The sequence below is a fragment of the Anser anser genome (assembly GCF_964211835.1).
Source record: "Anser anser genome assembly, chromosome: 14".
Taxonomy (NCBI): Eukaryota; Metazoa; Chordata; class Aves; order Anseriformes; family Anatidae; genus Anser; species Anser anser.
Genome location: NC_139735.1, coordinates 10,071,155 through 10,096,324, shown reverse-complemented (window position 1 = coordinate 10,096,324; position 25,170 = coordinate 10,071,155). Strand labels below are relative to the sequence as shown.

General features: G+C 45.7%; 1 protein-coding gene and 1 long non-coding RNA gene across 2 annotated transcripts in view; one reads left to right on the top strand and one right to left on the bottom strand.

The window, feature by feature from the left end:
* NSG2 (neuronal vesicle trafficking associated 2) overlaps positions 1-4,240 on the top strand; it is a 37,829-nt gene extending 33,589 nt beyond the window's left edge. Inside the window, exons 4-5 of the mRNA XM_083798715.1 lie at positions 600-710; positions 2,287-4,240. Coding sequence (XP_083654841.1) covers positions 600-710; positions 2,287-2,478 — 303 coding nt within the window. The 3' untranslated portion in view covers positions 2,479-4,240. The remainder of the gene's footprint in view (positions 1-599; positions 711-2,286) is intronic.
* LOC310881402 overlaps positions 1-25,170 on the bottom strand; it is a 133,844-nt gene that overhangs the window by 19,110 nt on the left and 89,564 nt on the right. The window lies entirely within an intron of this gene.

Below are 25,170 nucleotides of genomic sequence, written 5' to 3'. Positions count from 1 at the left end.
TCTTGGACACGCGGTGGGACATACATGCTGGCCTTTGTCAGTGGTTGGCTGTTCTCCTTTTACAGCTTTGATAGATTGAGAAGGATTCCCTTCTGTAAGCTACTCGAGGTGCAATTTAGCCTTGAAGCGTCACCCAGGTAGCACAAAGGGACATGTTCTACAGAGGCTTCCTTCTTCCTACCTCCATCTGCTATCAGAAAAGCATTTCTTGCCATGGCTGTAAAGCAGCTTATCACACAGATCAGGCCCTAAATGTGGAGTCTCTGGCTGCTGGTGAATCCTGCTGAGCCAGCAGAGATCTCAGTTGAGAGCATGGGAACACAAAGTCTCTGAGAAGACCAAATGCCGTAGGAGAATCTATTGCAGTGGGTTAAACACAGGAACGTGCACTCCTGAAGGTCTGTAGGGGGATAGAAATGATGTGACAATTTGGGGCTATTAGATCTAGCATTCATTCAATTACCATGCTTAGTTAAGTACTGCACAGTGGAGTGAAGACTGCAGTCTGTTAGGATGGATGTTACTATAAGTCATTTAATTACGAGGTTGCTCATATGCCATTTTAACATATGTAGAGTAACATTATCCCTCTTTTGTAGGTCACTATTCTCATAAGTCTGGCTCTTGCATTCCTTGCCTGCATAGTGTTTCTTGTGGTATACAAAGCCTTTACTTACGACCACAGTTGCCCAGATGGATTTGTTTATAAGGTAAGAAACTTCAGATGGATGAATTGCCTGAGATAATGATATACTCTAATTGACTACATGGTTACAGTCTAGTCTGCTTTTTTGACCAGGCCAAACAGAACATTTGGCAAGAATGTGTTGAAATGGGAAAAGTGTTATGGGAAATTTGGACTTGCATCTGCCTCCATCAGCTACTGTTACACTGTAATTGTTGGGATTAGCATTTGGTGAACACTACAGACAGATGTTCAGGAACAATCCTTCATATTTGTGAATGGATTTATTGCAGATGGAATCCTGTGCTTTCTTCCCACACATTTAAGCGACTGAGGTTTACTGTTGTACATTTTAATGCAAAGCAAACTCCCAGAGTGCTGGCACATGTGTCCTTTGTCAAAGAAATCCAAATTTGCCTATGGGGTTCATTTTTTGATGTGCTTTTGAGGTCCATCAAGAACAAAACCATGTAACCTAATTGCTAAAAACCCGCTGCCCAGTGGTTTTATATCAAATATTTGCAGAGAACTATTTGTCTACTCTGTTGAGATTTAAAAAACAACAACAAAAAAAACACTAAAAAAACTTTTGCAAAACAGTTCAATGACTCTTTGCTGCAAATAAAGTCATAAACACGTAGGAGTCTTGACCACACCGAGGTTATTCTGCGAGCTGGAAAATAGAGTAAGCATGTTTGTGTGTTAGTCGTTGTGAAATATTCTCTTAGGTTATATAAAAGCGAAGTTGGGACTCAGACATGAATTTCAGAAACAGATCCAAACCTGAACTTCTAAAAAGATAAAAGGCTTTGAACTCAGATTTCAGCTAGTCACATTGATGTGGGAGTTGAGGAGCCTCATCATTTAATAATAATCATACCTGAGGCCCTTTATGTCATTGGTGCTACTTTGAATCTGGTGAATACCAACCTGTCCAGCATTTTTACTATTTCATTGCTCTTTTACAGCTGTTGCAAAATGAATTATTTTCTCTGTGCAGTTCTTAGCACACAAGTGCCCACAGTAGCGCAGAGGAGATACATTGGCAGTGTCTGCACAGATGAGAAGCTCTGACAAGGGCTGGCCAGTTGGTCTGTGCTTCCTACCATCCCCATCCAAGGTGGTCGTCCTACAGGTCAGGGATAACACACAGTAACAGAGCAGCCTCTGTCAGTCCTCTGCCTGGTTGGGGATTAATTCTGGACTTCACTCTATGGAGCTTTCAGTCCAGCACAGGGAAGGAGCTGCCCCATGTACTCCACTAGGACACCAGCAAGGGGCCTTGATCTCTGTATGTGCCAGTAACATACCAAACCCCTCAGATCTTTATTTTACAGTCTTCGTTTCCAATCCAGCAATGAAATCAGCCTGCAATCAGGGTTGCCAATAGCAACAGGTTTGGAAGGCTGCTGCCCGAGTCTAAACTTTGTGCATTCCCACGTGGCTAGTGGAAGGCAGTAGGGGCTGCGCAGCAGATGCTCTCGCTGAGGCATATGAGTCAAACATCATACATGCAAACACCTAACCCAGAGATTTTTAAAGGGAGAACCTCAGGCTGGTGGGACTCTGCTTTACTTCTCTTGCTTTCTCCCCTTTTCCAGCATAAGCGGTGCATCCCGGCCTCGCTGGACGCGTACTACTCCGCACAGGATTCCAACTCCCGGGGCAGGTTCTACACTGTCATCAGCCACTACAGCATGGCCAAGCAGACCAGCTCCCGGGCTGTATCGCCTTGGCTGTCTTCAGGGTCGGTAAACCATGAAGCCAAGGCTGCCAAGACAGAAGGTCATTAAAGTTAACGAGTGGTGATGGGCAAAGTGGGAGGGTGGGGGGACAACACCATGTCTATACTGCATTGCTCTAGTTGAGAGAGGGTGCTGTGCTAACGGCACGGTGGGAATAAATAGAACCCAAGTGCAGGAGTCATCTTAATGGATATTTCTTTTCGTGCATTGTTCTCGTTGATTTGTAACCGAGTCGAGCTCTTGTACAAAGGCATGTTTGATGTTGACTGTACCTTACGATGTAAAAATATTTTTAAATCATTGCTTAACTATTTGTTAGAAAAAGAAATTAAAAAACAAAAAAAGCAAATTAGATAAACAGCCAGAGAGGATAAAAGCAGCAAAGAGAATCCTGCAAAGTTTCATCATTGCTGGAGAGCTGTGGCACAGACTTAAGATGCTGAAAAATAAGCTGAAATCCTTTTGAGAGACAGGGTAGAGAGAACCTGTTAGACACTGCAGTGTTGTTTAGCTTGCCAAAGGGGGGATATTTTGCTGTCAAATCCAATCTAGTATCAGTGTGCATTTGCTGATAAATGCAAGCATCCCCCCCTCCTCCCTCACACATACACACATGCAAAGACATAGGCACACACCCCTGCACAGTGGCCTAAGCAAATCCAGGCAGATCTCGGTATTTGTAGAGAGCTGCACTGTGCTGGTGATCTTGGCTGGGATCTGAGGCTGAAATCCTGGCTGGAGTGTGGATATGGAGCAGGATGAAAACTGCTGTAGAGAAATCATGGGTATACTTCTGAGCTTAGAGGTAGGAGTTAGGAGATGACTTCGTTTCTGCTTCTGGCTTGGCTTTCCTGCATGACCTTTGGTAAGTTACATGAGGCTTCCCTCCAGAGGGTCACCATGAGACAAAGAAATGCCATTGTAACATGTGGAGCCTTTCAAGAGTGGTGATAGTATAAAACAGCATTAAACCTCTAACTTCTCAGCCCCTAATTTTCCTCTCACCCATGAAATGGGATGCTCCAGCTTCCCTCCTTCAGCTTCAGATATGTCAGCATAGAGTTTCATTCCAGATAATCAGAGAGGGGTGGCCATAGTGTACTCTCAGATTACAAGCGTCCCATCAAATCTCTGCTTGCATACACAGACCAGACCCCAACCTTAGTCCAATCCTGGCCAGTGTGAAACATCCTCTCCTCACAAATGGCATGTACAACTAGAACAGACTGATGGGATTAAAAAATTTAAAAAAAGGATTCTCTGTTTTTTAGAGCCTTTGCTTGGCCCATTTCTGCAAGGTGGTTCTGCTGCTCAGTAGTGCAGGCAGGGAGAGGCTGAGCAGCAGGATCAGAGCACACATGGAGGGCAAGATTCACATTGTACTAAGGCTGCTTTTTCAGATTTGTGGCTAGACTGGGATGGAAATTAGGAACTGACCCCTTCTTCCCCCGCATTGGGCAGTTTTGTCCTTCATTTTGCATACATAGACACTAGAGGGTGTAAATGAGGGCAGAACTCCTCAGTCCTTACAGGCATCATGATAAATAACTGTATAGCATAGCTAAAAATGTAGTGCCAAATGCCATTGTCTGATTTCCTATCCTTCCTTCTCCTTCCACCTGTAAATTCATTTCTTACCCAAAATGTACAAACCACTCCCTCCAGCAAAAATCAGAACTCCAGCAAACCACTGAACAGTTTATAATTTTGTGGTGTATTTTTTGTCAGTAGGTAGCAGAGACTGAAGTATTTTTTGGTGTAATTCTTGAACTTTTCTGACGGGATTAAAATAAAGCTAGATGTGACCGAGTGTCTCTGTGGCTTGGGCAGGTTTCTTTGGTGACGTGCCGGGACGTGGCAGTGGTGGCGGTGGCGGGTGAGTGTCTGGAGCTGCAGAACGTGGCTGCAGCAGAGACTGCGCCGTTGTGTGGGGCATGAGATGGCTCTGGCTTTCAGGAGGCATCTTCAGAGCTTTCTGTTTTCTGCTTTAATCACTGGGGGGTTATTCTCTACACCCCTGCCCATTTTTTAATTGAAAACAGAAAAATTGCACTTAAAACCAAGCTGATCTTCAAAGCAGGCAGAGCACAGAGCGTGTTGCCTAACCACAACTCCTGGATCCATGACTCTCTTAGAAGCCTATTTTGCTTTTCCCTAAAATTTTAACATGAAAACTAGGCAAAAATACTTTTCTTCAGCTTGCACCATGATGTGCTACTTTGTGGTATTCCTATCAGAATGTCAGCACTCGCTTGGAAATGTGGCAGTGCAGGAGGGGTGATGGAGAAGAAATGTAATGGGTGCAAAAATGATTCTCCGTGGGTCCTTGTGGAGCAGGGCACATTTCTGGACTGTCCTGTAACCTTGAGAAAAGACCAGATGGGTTCTGATGGCCTCAGAGTAAGGATGTAGCCAAGGCATCATCTTGTCTTAAGAGCAACTTTAATCTTTTCTCCAGCATCCTCTCAAACACAGTGATAAAATAGCTGAAAATAAGGGCTAATGCTTTTGATTGGTGATTCCTGACTTTATGGAGGGACCTCCCCTCCTCCCCTGTTTTAAGGCCAATGACTGACTGATAGAAATTTTGGCTAGCAGCAATGTCTCCTTTGTCATCTACTCCTGAGGCAAGTGTCCTGTCCTGCTGGAGCAGGCTTAGAAAGGAGGGCTGACACAGAAAGAGCGCTGCAGGAAAGTACAGCTGACAAACCAAGAGCTGCTGCTGAACTTTGGAAAAGTTGAGCTCTGTATCCAAACTCTGCAGTCTGGCTTCTAATGAAACCACAACTGTATTCATCTCACATTGTTCAGAAAGCAGATTGTGTTTCCTCAAATCCTTCAGCTCTTTGAAATGGAATGATACCCTGGCATTAAATTGGCTCATTCCCAAAGGCTAAAGAATGTTTTATAAAAATCTTTGGATGGTTTTCCTTAAAAAAAAAAAAAAAAGTGTGTTCAGAGTTGTGAAACTGAGCTACTGCAGGAAAGAAACCACTCTGGTGTTAGAGGTCACTACTGAGTACTTGTGAAATGTGTTAAAAAGGATTCAGTGTGCTCTGCAGAATTGAGTCACAAGATAATTTGACCATGGTATTTCTACTGCCACTCTCCCAGTAATACCCTAACCGTATGTTTACTTTAAAAAAAATAATAAAAAAAAACCTCAAAGGATTCAAATCATTTGAATTAAAAGGGTCTAGCTATTATTAGATAAGTGAGTCAGTGGGAATAGCTATTTCTATTTAATAAAGGAAAGATCAAAATCTATGTGGAGCAAAGTGAAAAAAAAAAAAAAAGACTGAGGAAGACTCATGGGAGAGCGAAAGAAAACAAACAACTCAACTCCAGCTGCAAGTTCCATGACTGCAAATGTTATTATGGTTTTTGTACAATCTGCTGTAGAGCTTCCAAGATCAACCGTGGATTTTAATCACAGTAACAGAGAGAGGGAGATGCTAAATTGAAATCGTAGCACATCTTTTACTTATTTCAGTCTTTAAAAGCCTCCTTCAAGGTTGATCGTGTGTTTTCAGTGCTGATTAAAGTTTCGTGTTGGTGATAGTGCAGTCTCATATGGCTGTCATCTCTCTGTGAAGTCTGAAGCTCCAGACTGACTCTACAGAGCCACATTTTTGCAAGCTACTGTCTGGGCTGGGGCTCCATCTCAGCTCTTAATGGAGCGGACTAAAGAGAGACTTTCCTGTGCTTCTCCCAGCATTTATGTGGTGGCCAAGACAAGTCAAATCCTAATTCCTTTGGGCAATCCCCTCCCTTATACCAGATTGCTGCAGTGAACTCAGCTCCTCAAAATATCTTATAGAGTCTTCTCTATAGATGTTCCCTGGTTGTCTCTGGCTTGCGGGAGGCTCCTTTTTTTTTTTTTTTTTTTTTTTCTTTTTTTCTTTAATGGAGACATTTTGAATTCTTCACCAAAATATGTGTTTGGGCCAGTGGGAGTGGGAGAGTTGATTTCTCTTCTGAGAGAGGAGATGGGTGCTGGGACTCTGTTTGTCGTAACCAGAGTGGTAGGAAGAGATGAACAAGATGTGTCAGCACATGAGTGAGCTCCTCTGGAGGGACAAGGGCATCCTGAGCAGGCACTCATCCTGTAGAATTACTGGCACAACATATGGGAAAAAATAGCATAACTAAAGGTGTGGGGATGCCACGATGGGAATTCAGCTGCTCTCAGCCCATGCTCAGGAGGGGAAGGAAGAAATTGTGGCTGTTTGAGCCTGAGAAAGGTTGAGAGCAAGAGAAAAAGGGATTGCTACCAGCCAAGACATGGAAGTCAGCATTGCTTTTCTATTGTAACCTGATGACCCTAAAGCACTATATCCTGCTTGACTAATACAGATTGTCTTGTTTTGGAAAAGCTGCCCATTGTTGCTATGAACATCTGCTGACTGCAGCATGCCCTGCGGGGAATAATTCCACCACTACAGCAAATCCTCTTGGACTGCCTGGAAAAACAGTGTCACAAAGAGAGGGGCGGGCGCAGGACCCTGCTGGCTGATGGGGGCGCCCCTTCCAAAAAACACAAGCATCTATCAAGGGTCTTGGAGGTGACTTCATGCTGTGGATCTGCGTTAGACAGCCAGCCCAAGGTGCTGGCAGTGCCTCGCTCTGAGATCAGAAAAGGAACAGTTCGTGTCCCTACGCGTGTGCATTTTTTTCCACTTTATCCTCCTCCTCTGTGCTTGCCAGCTGTTTCTGGTTTGTAATAATACCTCAAGTGATAAGTGTAAGGGTCGTGCACTGAACTGTCTACAATCACATTTTATACGATTAGTCAGGGTTTTTTTAAAGCACCCTAATTATTACAGTCAAACCGGATTAAGCTATTGCTCTAATAGATTTCCAGTTCCTGTAAAATAGGCCAAGAGGATGACTTACGGGAGAGGATGGGGGAAGGGAGGCTCTTTCCTGCCATCTCTTTTGCCTTGTATTCTTTAAAAAAAAATGCTGTACTGGGATGTCACTGGAATCCCACTGGGAGCACTGGGTGACTGCCCAGCAAAGTCAGGGATCTCTCAGGTACCCTTCTGACCTGGGCTGGTGCCCTTCTGGGGCAAAAAAAAAAAAAAAGGTAAAAATCCTTTTGATTGAGACTATTACTTTACTCAGGAGGGTGCCTGGCAAGTCATTTGATGAATTTGGGGTTGCTCCATCATGGAAAATAATCTATGGCAAGCTGAAGTACCGGAAGGTGACAAACGCAGTGGCATTATGCCTGAACCACTCTTCACCAGGAAAGGCTGAGCAGGATCAGTGCTGAAGAGGCTTTTGTCCCGCAGTAGGCAGACTATGGATGCTAAAAGCGTAGCAGGAGGAAATGGAAAAGCCTCTTAGCAGCAGGTTACACAGTTGATCCTGGCACGGCTGGTGCCCTGCTATGCTCTGACCTGACGGAATTGCCTGAGCCTGCGGCAGGAGCCGGCTGCTGTGGCTGTGCATCACCTCCCTCGCTGCTGCCGACAGCCCCCATGAGCGCAGGGGCACGGGTGGGAAACGAGACACCCCGTAGTGTCCCTTGCTGATAGCACAGAGTGTGAGTAGTAACAAAAATGCTGAAAGCTGAGCTAGCCATTAATAAAGTATTTACACCTCAGGGGCAATGGTGTTTTAGATGAATCTTGTGCTGAGGCTTCCCCAAGGGAATTGATGACTTTATTTACCTCTCCACTGCCCTTTTCCATCAGTGTGCTTGTTGTAGACCAACATTTGCAAATCGTAAAGGACAGTCCAACAGTCCTGAGGGTTAAGAAGAGCATAGCTCATGCTGCATGGGGAGGAAAGTCACAGGAGGCCCAGGTCTCCCTTAGAGTCAGCAGGTTCTGAGCTTGCTTTTTGGATGGCCTTCAGCTTCGTGGAAGCTCTCCCGGGCTGGTGGTTGTGCCCCGGGGCAGCACATCCTCAGTGCTAAGCTCTGTTTGTACAGCACCACGTGCAGCCGTGCAGGAGTGTGCTTTGAGCAGCGGCAGGGTCCCAGCCACAGGAGGTACTGTGTGCTGTGGCAAAAGGAGGGATGCCCAGCAGCAATGCCAGCGGCTTGCCGGACACTGCTTGAAAGCTCTGGTGGCACCGGGTCTCTGCGTGTTCTGGTGCTGGGGGCTTCACCAGTACCCTTCTCCCTGCTGGATGAGTGCACTCCTAGAGGTGGCCTTCGGATAACCCCAAAACCAAGCTCCTGAGACCTCGCAGTCACCAGATACCTTCTCAGCAAGCTGCTTTGCAAGCCTAGGGGTGAACCCTGCTCGGCTGGCCAACAGCCAGAGCAGGTAATTAGCTCACCCTGTCACTCAGATGGAAGCAGCTCCGCAGCGCTGCGCGGGTTTCTGCTGAACACTCGCTTGCTCTCAACCCCTCCAGCCGTGGCTACATTTCAATGGCGGGTAAATTGATTTCTGTGTATATTTTGTATGCCAGGTTATTACAATTACTCTTCGGGATCCTTTGGGATGAAAGGCTATTATAGAGATGAAAGCTCATTAACAATAAATATACGGGGTCAAAACTCCCCATAAAAATGTATTAGAAACAGATTCTAGTTTGGAAATGTAAATATAGCATTTGGCAGAGGTCCGGACTGGCTAGTCTGGTGAGTAAGACAGCTTAATCCACTGGGAAGATGTGGCTATTTTAATAGCAGCGAGCAGAATTACTGTGTGAATTATGGAGTTTTGCCTCACTGGAAAGACAACTCCTCCCTGCCAGAAAGAAGAAAATAAATTGTTTTGTGGTGGTGGAATAGGATCAAAAAATAAAAAGAAAGGTGAAGGGAATTTTGAAATGATAAGAGATAGGAATGAAAATACCTAAAGGGTGACCCCCACCCCCCTTTTTTTAAGATTTCTTTTCAGAAATTCATAAATGAAGGGGAAGCTGAACTTCTCCGTGGCTCACCAATATTCTCCAGCTCCCTCCGACATAGAGGGATGTGACTGAGCCCACATCATACCAGCTTGTGGCCACCCCCCCACAAGACACAATGTATTGTAGGTGCCAGTTTGGTTTGCAGAGTCTCAGCTGTTACTGTAGAGGATCCGTGGTTGTTTCTGTGATCCTATAACAAAAGGAGGATGCAAGGAAACACTCACAGCATGATGGGGAGATAGAGACGGCTCCATGCATTTAAGCAGGACCAGTGTTTCAAACAGAAGCTCATGAGCTGTCAGGAGATCAAGCAGAATGCCTAAGAAGAGGTCGCAGGTTGCTCATTTGAGTCAAGTTTTGGTTTGATGCTGCAAGTAAGTATTTTTTTCACAGGAGCCATTTTCTCAATCTGATCCTCAGGCTGAAGGTCTAGAAGAGAATAACGGGGCAAGAGCAGTGGGTTTGTGATTTCTGTTGAAGAAGAGGCAGCAGCAGCAGTGGGCTCCTGCGGGCTCCGGCACTGCTCAGCAGGAGCTGGCCCAGCCTCAGCACGGGGAGGTGTCGTGGTCACCTCCTCTTAGAGGATGCAGCATCCCTCTTCGCTCCACCTTATCCCCTGAGAAGGTATTTTGCTGGTGGTTTTGATCAATTGGCATAGTCACTGAGACTTTAAGATGAGGAATTAACACATTAAAGTACAAACGATATCAATCTGTGCATGCGCCATGTCTGGGCTGTGACCCCAGCTTGCTGCATACCCCATTATCTGCTTACTTCTGTGTCTTGATCTTGCTTAAAAAAACTGTCACCAAAGGATTTTTATTTATTTATTTATTTTAAATAATGAGTGAGGCTTGTCACTTTAACCTTCTCAAACTAAATAAACAAAGAAAGGGAGAAAAATCTATTCTTTTTCTCATGCAGCACAACAGTTTTACTGCTTTTCCCCCGCTGCATTCAGTCTGCGTGGCAGAGTGCTGTCTGTCTATAAAGAAGGGATGCCTGGCCCCCTCTTCAGCCCTTCTATTTCCAGTAATATTTTGGCATGTGTATGATGGAAAAGCTGTTGATTTTTGCACAAACCCATATTAATAACCTGCCTGACAGAGGGAGCACAAGAAAGGGCAGGAGAGTACAGAGAGTAGAAGGAAATAAAACATTCAGGTTCCTGCAACAGCTGACATTTAGGAGGTATCACTGGTTGCTTGTGTGAAAAGTTATTATGAGGCCCATTAAAAATGCAGCAGGACTGGAAGGGTTCAAGCATGCCGTCAGAGTCTGACAGGAGGAAATGAAGTATGAAAGGGCATACCCAGGCTGCTACCCGGCGTCTCTGCCGACGTGTGTGAATGGCATGCGTACACCTATCTATGTCTCTCTGCCTCGCTGTCTAGCTGGATATGTACAAGTACTCCCCACAGAAATCCACATACGAGCAAGAAGATTAAACTCTGATAACCCATAAGTTTAAATCATTCAGGAAAACATCTCCTGCCATTACTATTATTACCCTTTTAAGGGACATACATACCGCCATAATCCACCTGCTACAACTAATTCTGATTCAAGGGGGATTTACTATGATTAAAATGCCATCACCCTTCAAGAAATGGGCCCTGTGCTGCTTTCTGAGGGCCCCACATATGCATTATTGCTTCACAAAATGAGACCTGGAAGTCCTAGGCTAGCTTGGGGTCTTGCAGCTGTCCGAGGGACCCCACCACCAGCCAGCAGAGGTGCGCTGCAAGCTGCACCCAGCGCCTTCAATTCCTGCCTTATCCAGGGAGCCTCAGCAAGGGTTCATCTGTGTGAGTCCTATTCTGCACAGGGGTCATTCTCGTGGTCAAGTACTACAAAGAAAAAATAAACTGTGCAGGCACAAAAAGCCCTGAATACCTGACTTCAGACGTGTCTGTGGCCAAGCAGTGAACTGAAATGTCAGCTTAGGAAGTAAAGAGTATCCAGGACTGTTCTCCTTGCTTATCACCCCACCAGCACTGGCTCATCTTCCACCCAATTAAAATCACAGACCACAGTTATCTGTAACAATTTGCTCTTGTTTATTAAAATAAATAAATGAACGGCACTGGATGAGACAGAGCCGCCTGGTAACTGGTTGGGGTTGCAGGGAACAGTAAGCAGCCTGATGACACATTTTAAACACCAAGACTAGAAATAATTCAGCCACAGACCACATTGATTCTGGTGCAAAGCAAGCTAAAAAACAAATGGGTTTTAAAAACAAAAGATAAATAAATTGGAAATATTTCCTCCTCCTCTCACCAGGTCAAAGAGAGCGAGATGCTAAATGGAGCAATGAATTTATTTATCCTTCTTCTTCCTTTTTTTTTGGGGGGGGGGAGGGGGAAATGCTGGGTTGTTTCTGAAATGGGGGCAGGCTGCATGCCCACCACACAGTGCTGGCTGTGATGGGGACAGTTTCACTGTGGCGTGACGGAAATGGATGAACTGCGCTGGGCTTTGGAAGGAGGATTTGTTCATGGTGGTGAGCCATATGTAGAGGACTGAAACTCTGGAAGACATTGCTGTGGGCTTTGTGTAATGTCAGTGTGTGCCTGTGGGAAGTAACAAGGAATTAAGGAGCTGCAGGTTTTTAGGAAGCACCGTGTAGCCTACAAAGAGACAGCAAAGTCCTCCATAAGCTAAGATCAAACACCTTTTTTCTAGGCTTTTGCACAAACACAGGGTAGAATAGATAGCTTATTTCCCCCAGACTGGTTTCTTCTGAATACTGAATGTGTCCATCAGGAAGTTTTCACTTTATTTCTGCAGGTTCCTCTACACCCGAGCTGCTGTATCCCCGCACCAGTGAGGGCTCCTGCCAGCAGCACACGGGCCGGGCAGAGGCAAGACATGGGGCCAGCCCCCGTGGGTCATGCCGGGGCTCCAGCACTACTGGTGGGGACATCCCCAGATCTCATGCATGGCCAGGCCACACGTGTTACCCCAAAAAGCAGCAGCAGCTGGGAGCCATGCCCAAACTGCACACAGAGAAAAGTCCTTCAAAGAACATCAGAGGCTCCTGGAGCTTTTCATCTCCCAGCTGGAAGTCAGGAGCACTCGGCAGCTCCTCTGTACTTCCAGTATCTATTGACTTCCCATTTGTTCCTTGGGTTATTAAATCCTTTCTGTCCCAGTCTCCGTGAGAGAAGTCTTTATTAGAGATGTGTCGCCAGCAGCTAGGGCACCGTGCACGCAACATTTGCTGAGCTTTGCTGCCGGTTTCAGTGGTGCAGGAGTTGAGAAATGCTGAAAGTCCCATGGCATCCCCGACCCCTATGGAAATACGTGGGGCTGAGCACACATTCCTGCGTCACCACCAAGCATCACAGCCTGCCATGTATCATCCAGCTCATTAAATAGATTTTCCCCTCCTTCCCTTTAAAGTCTGTGTGTCTATGAAGGAAAGGCACCAAATTCAGTCCCAAAACCCTGCGCTGGCTCCCTGCAATCAGGCCCTCTGGGAGAGCCACGCGAGCAAAACGCACAGCCCCATGGTGGAAAAGGGCCTGTTCTGGGAATCTGAATGACAACCTCAGCTGAGAGCATTTAAATCTGCATCTATGCTGCCATGGTAATAAAACTGTTCCTTTGGGAACTCTTTAAAATTGGCAGAGGATGTAGAAATGAAGGAGAGTGAATGAAATTTTGGGAATAGGGAGAGAATAGGAGAATGGCTGGAGAGCAGACCTGGCATTATGGAGCTTTACATTTCAGCGTTATAGATGTCAGTAAGTGAGGTGCCAGCAATGCTATAGAGCAGAGCGTGCACAGCCTTGTGCAAGAGATGCAGTCTAAGGGCCCTGCTGGCTGCCAGCGGGGATGGATCCTTGGGCTGGGGGCATGGCTTGGTTCCCCCTGCCCATCAGGACTGTCTGGGCTTAAATTTACCTATAGGTCTTCTCCCAGCCCTCCCTTGCTCACTTCTGCCTGTAGGAAGGGCTCACCTTCTGCATGGACTGGGTACAAACACCTGAGTCCAGAGCCAGGCATCGGAGGTGGAACCACAGCAGAGACAAAAAGGCACAGACCCAAAATGTGACCCAGAGCGAGGAAGCAGCACCTGAGCCATGCCAGCAGTGCTGGTGATCTGACCACCTTTGTCCATGTGGCTCTTTAAATCAGAATCACTTGCCCCCATGAGAATATAGGCATTTAAGTGATAGCCCCTTGGGTGTTTTTTCCCCTTTTTGTTACCAAATGGCAGTTGTCTTCTGCTCGTTCGGAGCTGCCGAGGCAGAGCGGTGCCCTGCAGAGTGGGCAGTGCAGCGCACCCGAGGGCTGCTAGTCCCAGGCTTTGGTGCGTGCCCAAAACTGAAGAGGACAAACAAGATCTTGAGGCCCCAGCAAGGTAGCTTTTATCTGGGCTGTGTCTGCTGTGAGTAATTCCAGCACTCGCAGCAGCAAGATCCTCTCTGTAATCACTCGTGCAGGGACTAAACAAGACAACCTAATTACTTTTAGAGAGAGCATTTTGCATCACATAGCTGGGCAGAAAGATGAGAGAAAGTCAGAGTGGTTTGGCTGTGGGTCTGGGATCCCTGATTATCTCTGCCTGTAACGCACTTTGTGCTGGGAGCTGCCTGCTGCAAGAAATGGAAACGGTCACCGTCATTTTGGGGACGGCGCCTGATGCCACGTTCCTTGTTGGTTGATGGAGAAATGATGCCTCAAGGTGAGAAGCTTGTGGGGCCATGAGAGGCTGCTGCTCCTCACTCCTGGGACCCCTTTGTAAGGTGCAGGAGCCAGTGGGCTGCAGAGCATCCCCACACTGCGCTGGTAGTGTGCTGTGAGCAGGAGATACAAAATCTCTATTTTATTTCTCTGGACTGTCTGAAAGTCATTAGATTCAGCTTCCGCTGGAAAGAAGAGCATTGTCATTGAGATGAACTGCTGCTCTGATTTTTTTTTCCCCTCCCTGTACAGCCTAGCTTCATGGGCTTCAGCAGAAACCACTTTGGCATTGCCATCCCCTAGCTTCTGTTCTAAAGTCTGTTCTTTATTTTCTTTCCCTCTATTAAGGGTTTTGTAATGGCACAAAGAAAGCAAGTTGAACAGTATGTTTCAAACCCAAACAGAAGGCCTCCCAGTCACCAACTCCTTCAGACACAGGGGAATGAGAAAACACAAGCTCACACCCCACGGCTGGTTCCTGCAGGCTGAGCTGCCCTGGGGCTTTTGTGCTGCCAGGCACAGGCACACTGCTCTTCCCTGCTGAAGACAAGGCATGATCTGGTGAAGGATCTCACCTAAGGCTGCCTTTAAGGTCCAACTTCACATTTTTACTTCTGTGAGATGTGAAATTAGTCTGTGAGGCTGTAGGTTGAGACCACATAAATTGTGATGTGTTTCCCCGCGTCCCCCTGCCCAGGCAGGCTGCCTGATGCTTTGCTTCGGTTCAGGCACTTGGTAAGGGCTGGAGACCCCACTCTCTGCACCTGCACTCTCTGCTTTCAGTAAAAAGCCGAACTCTCTCTCACTTATCTTCCAGCCCACGGCCCAGTCCGCTTGCACTAGGAATGCTACCACCAGCCATAAGAATTAGGTTAGATTCCACAATTGAAAAACCACATTAAAAAAAATAAAATTCTGGCTATAATCTTATGCCACCTGTGAAGTCTGGCTGGAAGGAGTTAGTAAAGTTTAGGGGAGTTTCATCACTGCTGTAAGACAATGAATGGTGAGGTATGCTAATGGCTTGCTGCTCTGGCTGCATGTTCCTCTGAGATAACAGCAGACATATAGGCATTATCGGATTAATTATCATTGTAATGGGTCTGCACTATAAAAAAAGACCTGATACTATATAACCCAGGATGAGTGCAAGCACCTGCTGACAAATGGCTCTACGGAGAAATAAGAGGATGTAACTGTCTGATCCCCCGGAACACAGAGCGTGCCCAAGCTAGCAAATGTATCCTAAACTAACCCTGCCTCCAAATTGTCATAATGGAAAACGGGTGGGTGCAGACTGCCAAGGCATGTAGGAAAGAGAGAAGTGCTGATGCCCGGGGATTTTTGGTGTAAGCCCTTACAGTGTCCATCAGTCAGCTCCTAATTTGAATTCAGGCTGGCAGTTCCCAGGGTTTCCTTTCCGATGTGTAAAAGGCAAGCCCCGTTGGCAGCAGCTTGCTGCCTTGTGCCTGTGGGATCATCGATGGCAACCCTGAGTCCCTGGGCTGGCTGGGGAAGGTGTGCATCCCCTCTGCTGTGGCCAGGACTCTTCTGGGTAGTATCACTGGGGTGATAACCATGAACTGATAACCAGTGAAATGGTGTTTTCTTCAAGACATGACACTACATTTACAGGCAATTATCTCACATCTATTCTCAGTTTCAAAGTGGGTGTCCACATTTTTTGAAAACTTGAACCACCACGTTTAGACCTGATGCCACATGGTAACTGGACTCTTTGGAGAAAGCCTCCCTGTGGCTCCATCACTGGGGGAAGGTCTCAGCTCCCTGAGGAGCTGTCAGCCACCTCCTGCCCTGCCACGTCCACCCTGCCAGGGCTGCTGCCTCTGAGCATTTTCCTGGCTGTGCTGAGGCTGGCAACACATCTCCCATTGACTGGAAAGACCCAGATGTTTACTTAGGTAACTTGCAGATATAGAACAGCTATTTTAAAGTAATTCAGGTGTTTCAAATGCTTTTCTCTGAGTCCTGTATAATGCCAAGAAACCTTGCTTTAGGGTTTAGCAGTAAACAGCACCAACAATATATTTTTAGCCTTCTAAAATAGTTCTCAAACTGCCTTTGGTACAACAAACAATATATATGGTAGAGCAGAGTGGCTTAAGGGAATTTTCAGCTTGTTCTTTTATCAGTCAGAATGATTTAATCCCAGCTTTACCACTACTGAATACTATACTCATCCCAAATTAGAATGAGAGAGCTTTTTGTTTCATCGTTTTACTACCTTCGAAATTGTCTAGCTAAACGCACTTACAGTTCTCTATATACTCCAGAGAAGCTAAGAACCACACCAGTTATTAATGGAAGGTCTGTCCCTCTGTTTTTTAATAATTCACACCCCTGACTTTTTACCCCGTCTGTATTCCTGCAGTCACCTGCAGGTTTTGGAAATTACGACGTAAACCCAGGCAGTTGCTTTGCTGGGCTGCACCAAGATCTATTTTTCCAATACAGTTCTATCATTTCTCTCCTCAATGGTCTGTTTATGCCAGCTATAACTCTCTTTAATAGTCTTGTCCATTTTCAGCAATTTTCCTACTCAGGAGCTAAGCAAACTGAAAGAAATGATTTAATTTAGGGAGGCACAGAATAAAGAACAACTATTTCAGCTGTTCATTAAAGTATTTTATTCTTCACTCTCAGCACCTACATTTTGTCAAAACGTACAAGGTACCAGAGTAAACACTTTTATCCCACCTTAATTGTACTAATGTTCAAGATTGAATCTCTGGCACTGTGGAAGGGAGGCGTGGTTAAAAGACTGCTGATGAGACCTGATTCATGACATGTTTCCTTTGACCTTGGTCTGCTTGCTACAACCATGGGAGTGTCAAACCAACCGTCATCTCTGCTCCCCAGAGAAGATTTCCCAGCATACAGAGTCTTCTCTTCCCAAGCTTTGGTACCATGGCAAGTCAGGTTGTGCAGTATTAGCCCAAGAGTCACTGCTTTTGTAAGAACATCTGTTTTTTTCCTTCTGAAGATTATGGTGGGGAGTGTGTGTGGGGAGGAGGCGGTGCTGGGAAGGACAAAGTCAGAGGAGGAGCTGGAAATGGAGGATGTTTTGGTAACACTCCTTTTCATATAATAATTCCCCTCTTTCCTGGTACAGGTAAGTTTGGCACTTCCACCCCTGGGTAGGGGCCTTACGAATGAGAGAAAGATTTTGTTGATGCCTTTGTTCCAGCCAACTCTGCCATGCAGACCTTATCAGTGTTAATGTCCCCCAGCTGTTAATCAGGGCGATACACAGGATATTAAAAAGCATTTGTGCTGCTTGTCACTGTGGGAGGCTCCCCACACCTTCGGACCGCTGTATCTCCCAGTTATGCTCCGCAGCAGCTCCCAGCAGCTGGTGGGGGCACAGGGACACGCTGCTCTGACCAGGGTGCGAGACAGAGCTGGCAGAGGTCACCTCGATGGCTTGCCTAGGACAGCATGAAGCTTCCTGCCCTGCTCTGCCTGTCCCTTTGGGGGAGCTGACCTTGTCTGGGGAGGTTGTGCCCCAGCATGTTGGCATCTGGTGGGATCCTCCCCCAAAAGGCACACTGGGCTACAGTGATATTGCGCTTGATTAGGGAGGATGGAAGGGAAAATATGCCAGATCCTGCTTTTCATCCTTCAAATGTAGTGAGTCAAATGCAGAGGTTTGCTATAGGGAACCAAGTGCCTCTGTCATGTGTGGCTGTGGGAGCACAAGAAGTGTTCCCATCCCCAGGAAGAATCCTGACCCATGCAGTCCTGCCTTTGGCTTTTGGTGACTCTGCAAGACAAGGTGACGTGCTCTTTCTGGAGTGCACGATATACCTCTTTATTAACCCAGCTTGCAGCAAAAGCCTGCCATTTTTGTACAAGCACATCTATAATTTAACAGAGTCCCTTTCAAAATAGAGTGTGCAATGGGAAGCCCTGACCCCCAAAGCACTTGGCTGATATTTATAATCCAAACAAAGGATGCACCATCACTGCCCTTTTGTTTACAAATCAGACGTTAGTGCACCTCACATAGGATGCTAAATGTGTCTTTGAGGATAAGGCTGCAGTAAATTGTACCAGCCAGCAAAATACAAATTGCTGAGCATGGATTCTCATGGTATTGAAGCACGAGTCTAACAGCTTGGCTAGGGGCAAAAGGAATGACTGCAAATATATACCGTGGCAACATGCTTTGGATGCGAGATCCTCCAGTGATGCTGGTCCTGACATTCCCTTTCCAGTTTGTGACATTACCATGACATAACCATGAGGACATGGTCATCATCAGTCATTGATTTTTACGGGATGCACAAGGATAGGGCAAGCCACAAGATCCCTTCAAATGTTTTTCCTCCAAATTTCAGACACTGCCATCAATATAGTTCACAGAAGGGCTTGGTAGATCCAGTTTCTCAGTTGTGTGATACCTCCTCCTGGAGATCCCAGGCCTCTGTGAATAAGCAGGACAATTTTTAGACTTCTCATCTTTTTTACAGTCCTTACCAGGTTACACTCATAGCTGCAGATTTATATATATATATTCTGTTTCCAGTGAAATACGCACACTGAGTGGCAAAGACCACAGTGAAGCATGATCATACTTATGCTTAAGCTAAACTTGCCAGACCTTTAGGAAATACTTTAAGAAAAGCAATGAACAAGAAATTCCATTATTCTTATCTTCTTATTCCTCTATCATTTTGTCAGGCTCGCAGTGGAATATGTATCTCATAGTGGCAGAGTGTCCACTGTTCAGTGCTGCTATTGTCACATTGTGCTTCATCCCTACCTCTGGCTTCCCTTGTACATCCTCCTGTAATACAACTGATATGCCCTGCAGCATGGCTGCACATTCAGGATTACATCTCTCTACCTTTTATCTTTTCTTTTGCATGTTGGTGCCGACATGACTATACTTGTAGTATCTCCTTTTAATCCAGCTTTGACAAGACTCTCATTTGCCACATTCTTTTCTAACATGATCTTTTCAAAGACAACTATCACCACCGTTTTTTCCCCCCATTCTTTAATTATGTATTTCTTGCCATTATCTGTCTAATGACTGCCTCAATTACAATGTAGTCTTCATTTAGTTGTGATATTAGAGAACCAGTCAGTCTCATGCCAGTCTCTTGCATAGCTTACCGTCACATTATATGGTCCTATTCTGCAACACCTGCAGACGCTTTCCCCTGACCTTCCCATCAGCATAAAACATATCTTTGTATAACTTCACAGCTGTGATTTTAAACATTGCTAATTTCTTCCTAATCCCTCTGTTTACCCTGTCCAGTTTACTATTGCATTTGAATATCATATATATGCTTCTTCCCTTGTAAATGTGTATGTGAAGCTGAACTGAGTTTAACTAATGTTTTAACCCCAACATTTTTCTTCTTTAATACTACATTTTATTTTACTTCACAGTTGTTTTCCTTTTGAAGAGCTTCTAAATTATTACATAAATCAATTCTCTCACTGTCTCTTAATACCTTGTTAATTGGTCCTATCCTCCATCACATTGGTGAAGGTCTTCTTAATACCTCAGAATACCCCCACTTGCTTCATCTCAATACTCTTTCTCTATATTTTAGAAAATAAAAAGAAAGTGTCTGCCATTTTAGCCATAAAACTCACATCAGCCCTGTAATTCCCGATTCACTATTAAAAGAAATGCAAAATAGGCCCTTTTAGAATTAAATACTCTTCCTTTGCATGTAGCAGCACTGAATCTCGTATTTAACTTTGCACAAATATTGCTATTATGAATGCTGCTGTGGTTGTTATTTCCCACAAGGAAAGTCAAGAAAAAATCCTACCCATTTCTATTCTTGGTATAATTTACCTCCCTTTCAGTGAGAGCCCATCACTATGGTAATGGCACCGGGAGTGATGTGCTATGGCAAGGAGACAACATGGAGGGGAAAAGGCATGGCCCCACCGGAGCAGCTTGCTCTGACCCAGCTGCCTTGGGAAAGGTGGTGAGCAGCAATGTGGGCACCGCATTTCCCCATCTGCGGGCACTGAGGGACAATTTGCACAGCTTTAAGAAGCTGCTCTCTTTAGATGGACGTCTCTCTGGAAACTGAATTAGCTTAATAATTGTGATTGGTAATGACTGCTGCTTGCTGGGGACAGGATGAACGAGTTCTGCTTATCAAGGGTACACCCAGGCACTGCCCTACTGGTGACAGTGGTGTTTGCTCAGTGGTGCAGAAAACCAGCCCCACTGCTTTGTAATGTCCCTATCTCACCGCACCCAGATGTTGTGCCAGACCCCCCTAAAATAATAGTGTGAAAACAGTCAAACTGAGCTGTCCAGCACAGTTAGCCAGGGAGGTTTCAGGGATGGCTTGTTGAAGGAGTAAAACATGTGAAGAAATGATAGCTTAGTTTGATTCCTATTTATAGTCCCTTTTTCCCTCTGATTTATAGGTTGTTGGTTTTGTTTGTTTGTTTGTTTGTTAGTTTGTTTGTTTTTTTTCCTGTGGCCTAAATACTGCAGCTTTTTAAAGACCTCCTCTTTCAGGCTCAGCAAAACCTCACAGTGCATACTCATCCCTGTGCCTGAACTGAACACACACTTAATCCAGCGCTGAAGCAGATTCCTAACCCAGAAGAGGAGCTGGGGCTGCTGCAGCTGCTGGCTAGCTGGGGAAGCCAAGGACAGGGCATGATGTCTGCAGCAGAGTGAAGTGCCAAGTTGCTGCCCTGTGCTGTGCGGGGTGGAGCATCCCCCGGCAGAGAACCTGGGGTCCTGCTCTGCAGTCTGGAAAGCAGAGTGGGACAAGCTGCGAGGCACCACATCATCGCCCTCAGGGCTGGAGGGGAGCCCATTACTGTCCTCTGCCTCTGACAGATGCCAGAAGGAGTCCTGGTTTCTTTGCTTTGGAAGGGACTGGGGAGGAAGATGCTCTGGGTGGAGGATGCAGTGGGGACTGTGGGAGCATCCCATCAAGTGTTTCGTGCAGCAAGGCACCCCACAGCAAGAGACAGCTCCAGCCATGTTCAAAGGAGGGGAAGAGATGTAAGGCTACGAGAGGAGGCAGGCTTGGCATCAAGCAGAAATGAGAGCTGGTGGAAGGTCTCCCTACCTCGTCCCTATAGGACAATGTCCTGGTCATGAAATAACAGTGTCTCCTAATGCATGGCTGTACTCAACTGCCTGTAAGTGTGGTTTTCGTGCAAGATCTGTTTCAGTTTGCCTGTCAGCTGTGCACTGATGGTTGCTGGACTTGCAGCCTGAGGCTGCTGATTTCAGCCTGGGGGTCTTGGCTTCTTGCAGAAGCAGAAACTTGCTATTTTAGAAGGTAATGGGAAATAGCTTGGGCTGAAGAAAACTGTGGCATTGGGTTCAGGGGATGGGAAAGTGAGTGCCTCCAATCAACTGGTATTTCTGTGAGGCAGGGATGAAAGAGGAAAACTCAGACCTCAGTAAAATATTTGTTGCAATGCCTTTTCACCCATTGTCTTTGAATTGTGTCATCCATTACTGAAATATCATTCATTCAAAACCTCCTCTTGCTCACGATGACTCCTCTGGATGAGGAAGAAGACGGATGATCTTTTACCACCTCAATTCAGTTGGTGCCTGCTTTTCACCCCTTCCGAGCCAAGCACCAGAATGGTCCTTATAAAGAGAGGGAACGTCAAAATTCGTCACAGTGCTTGGAATACAAAATGAAAAATGTAAACCATTCCCCTGCAACTTTCAGGACAGTTAACGATGAGAGCATGGATTTATTGCTGGGCCACTTTGATTATTTACTTCACACACCGTCTCATCCTGCACAGGGCTGAACAACTCCTGCTAGGAGCAGAGGACCTTACAGTCCCTGTGCGGCACTGAGGACACTCAACATCACACAGGGAAGGGTCCCCAGAACTAATTTAATCCTTACAACAAATTCTTGTAGAGAAATAGCCCTACAGAGCTCTGCATGCAATAAGGTAATTAACAGATCATAGGACCACTTGGGACATTAAAGACTCAGAGAACCCAGCAGACCAAAGGGCCGTAAATTCTGCCAAGGCTAATTCAACTGTGATTCTTTAAAATATGAAGTGAGAGACTAGAAATGAGTAGGTTTAGAGTTTCTCACATAGCAGCTCTGAGCTATTGTTTTTTCTGCCATCTGAAACCTTATTAACCTATGAGTGATTTTTCTATTTTTTTACATCCCCTCCCACCCTCCCTTTTTGATTGCTCGGTTTGTATCACATCCAAGAGACCCTGGGGTGTATAACTTCCAAGAAAGCTTTTGAAGTAGTTTGTAAATGTGGAGGAAAATAGTTGTAAACAGTAATTGAAAAAGGTAAGAAGAAAGCACCGCCTGGCTTTTTTAAAAAGCATTGCTCACTAGGCAGCTCAAATGTATATTCAGATAATTTTGCATGAAGGACTTAGGAAGTTGGGGAGATCCTCTCGGTCTGTGGGCTGCCTGTCCAGGTCAGACGCCCCATGATGCTGCCTCTGCTGCTTGTTACAAGCACGTAGAGGGCTGAGCAGAGTGGAGCTCTACTTGGCATTCTTGGGCTAGTCACCACCATTTCAGTTAAATAAGTGGAAAAGTAGCTGGCTGAGAGCTCAGCTTGTGGAAGAACGACCATGGGTTGGAAAGTGTGGTTCTGCTGGAGGTGTTTGAGGGATGCTGAGGGGCCCCATGCAGCTGCAGCAATAGGCAGCAAGGGCACTCACCTAACAGTGTTTCTGATGTCCATTTGTCACCCAAATTGAATTCCACTGACTGGAATTCAACTCTCACTTCCTCAAAATGGCACCTCCAGATGCTCGTCCTCTGCCTCCAGTCCCCTGCTTCAGTGCCTCCTGCTGTCCCTATTTCCCCCTTCCCAACAGCAGGGCGAAGTCACCCAGAGCTCTTGCCATTTGACATCCACAAAGTCACACATCCACATCCACAGTCACACAAAGCAGCATTTGGGTCACCAGGATGCCAAGAACTGCCAGCATCTGTTAATACAATATTTTGCAGTGATGTATTACAGAAGTGTCAGGTCAAAAGAAGCCTTAAAATGAATGTTTTAAAGGGGTTAAAGGACATTTTCAAAGGAAAACTCTAGCAGCTATAGACCCAAGTCATGATGTGCCAATCTTGATCAAGGCCCAGATTTCAATTTTCCTTAGTTCTCATTTAACCGTTTTACAAGGAGCACTGTTCCTGCTTTTTTTTCCAGCACAAGCTCTTGCTCAGTGCCTCCAGTAGAGCCAGGCTGGCCCCAGAGTCATAGAAAGTCACTGGAGACCTTAGGAGGAAATACATCAGGCTAACTTCTTGCTGTTCATGTTACAGCAGCATTGAAAAGATCCAGATTTATTGCTGCTAGGTACTTCAGTCTTGTGCAACGTGATAAAACGGAGCAGGGACAGAGAAAAGGCGTTTTGGCTCTTTCCCATCATTAAGCCTGGGCAACTCACGTCTGAAGAGATGCGGCAGCTTTAAAGGTCAGGGCAAGAGTGAGAAGAATTTGTGAAGGTCTCCTGGGTCCCTGCTCGGGGATTTCTGCCTGAATGCGCTCCTGAGGTAGGTGAGGTGCTCACACAGAAATTCCTGTCTCATGGGATCTCCCTCATGTTTTAAGGAGACCAAGGAGGGATTCACTCAAACTTGCAGCTGTCTGCAGGGAGGTCATTAACCAGGACTGCTGCAGGCACCCATCGGGCTCTGGTAGCCAAATTGGGTGAAGCTTCCCTAGACTGCTGCCACTGATATTCCCACTTGAGCGAGGAGAAAAAAGCCCTTCTCTCTTACCATCCACTCAAGCTGATGTATTGCATTTTTTGTCACAAAAATATTTTCCAGCTCTTCTTCATGCACATCCTCCTTGCAGCCCCATAGCCACTGCTTCTGCCGGAGAGGTGGTCAGATGTTTGCTCTCAAGTCTGGAGGCATGAGGAATAGGCCCAAGGGCAAATGGATCATGGAGGAAATTGTTTTCCCTTCCTGACATCTCTATTTTCTCATACGAGGCTCAGGCAACTCGGTGCATTCACTGAGGACATCTGTTTGTATGAAATACTACAGCACACACCTGTCTCCTGGCAGGCGTGGGTGCGCAGGTGTCATGTGGTGTTAGATTTGCTCAGCCATCAGAGATGCACTTTGTCATCCCCCTGGGGACAAGTTGTAACTTCCTTCATGTTAGAACATACTAGAGACTTAGGGCTAGATTTTGCATTTCTATTTTTTATTTTGCTGATGCTGATCAAAACAGCTTTTACTGCTGTCAGTGGACTGGTTTTCTTTGGTAACATGTCAGCATCTGAAGCTGCATAACTTCCAAAAATGGGATGTGGAAGAAGGGCCAATTGGCAGGAGAACAACAGTGTTACCTTAAAAATAAAAACCAAAGCAGAAATGTTGGCTCTTTCTTTGTTATTGGCTTTCCAGTGATGCTGTTGTGCAACGAGCCTGCATGCTACAAGGTGGAACAGGCCATGCATTTTTAATCTGACAAATAATCTGCTGTCCCAATTTCCTTCTGCAGAATGAAAATCATTAAGTCTTTTAGGATCATTCCTAACTGAACATCTCTCTATAGCTTTTCTAAACCTCCTACCACTGTACTGTCCAGATGCCAACATAAATAATCCTTTCTCCAGAGCATCTTCATAAGACTTCAAACATTTACAGAAATAAAGAAAATAAACCCAGTTATTGTCTGAATAATCACTTGTTTATTGATGGAGACAAGTATGCTCATTTTTCTTGCTCACTGGTGATTAGATTATGATAAACTGTGACATTTAGTGATAAACTTGATATGGTTGGTTACATACAGCTTAAAAAAGTAGCTATCCAATTATTCTTTCATGTGCTGGTGGAATGCATTAACCACTTCTGAAGGGTATTGCAGCGGTTATGAAGCAAAGCGAGAACCCTCTTCTCTAAGCTGCTGTGACAAATGCAAAGGTCACACATGTTCCCTGGCCCACAGATATCAAGTTTTGGTGTATCCCTTTGCTTTCCCAAATTCCAGCAAAACCTGAAGCCCGAGTCAGAATGGTAATGTTAATGGTAACGTAAAGGGTGCTGAGGCACAGGAACAGGTTGACCAGAGAGGTTGTGGATGCCCCATCTCTGGAGGTGTTCAAGACCAGGCTGGATGAGACCCTGGGCAACCTGATCTAGTGCATGGCATCCCTGCCCATGG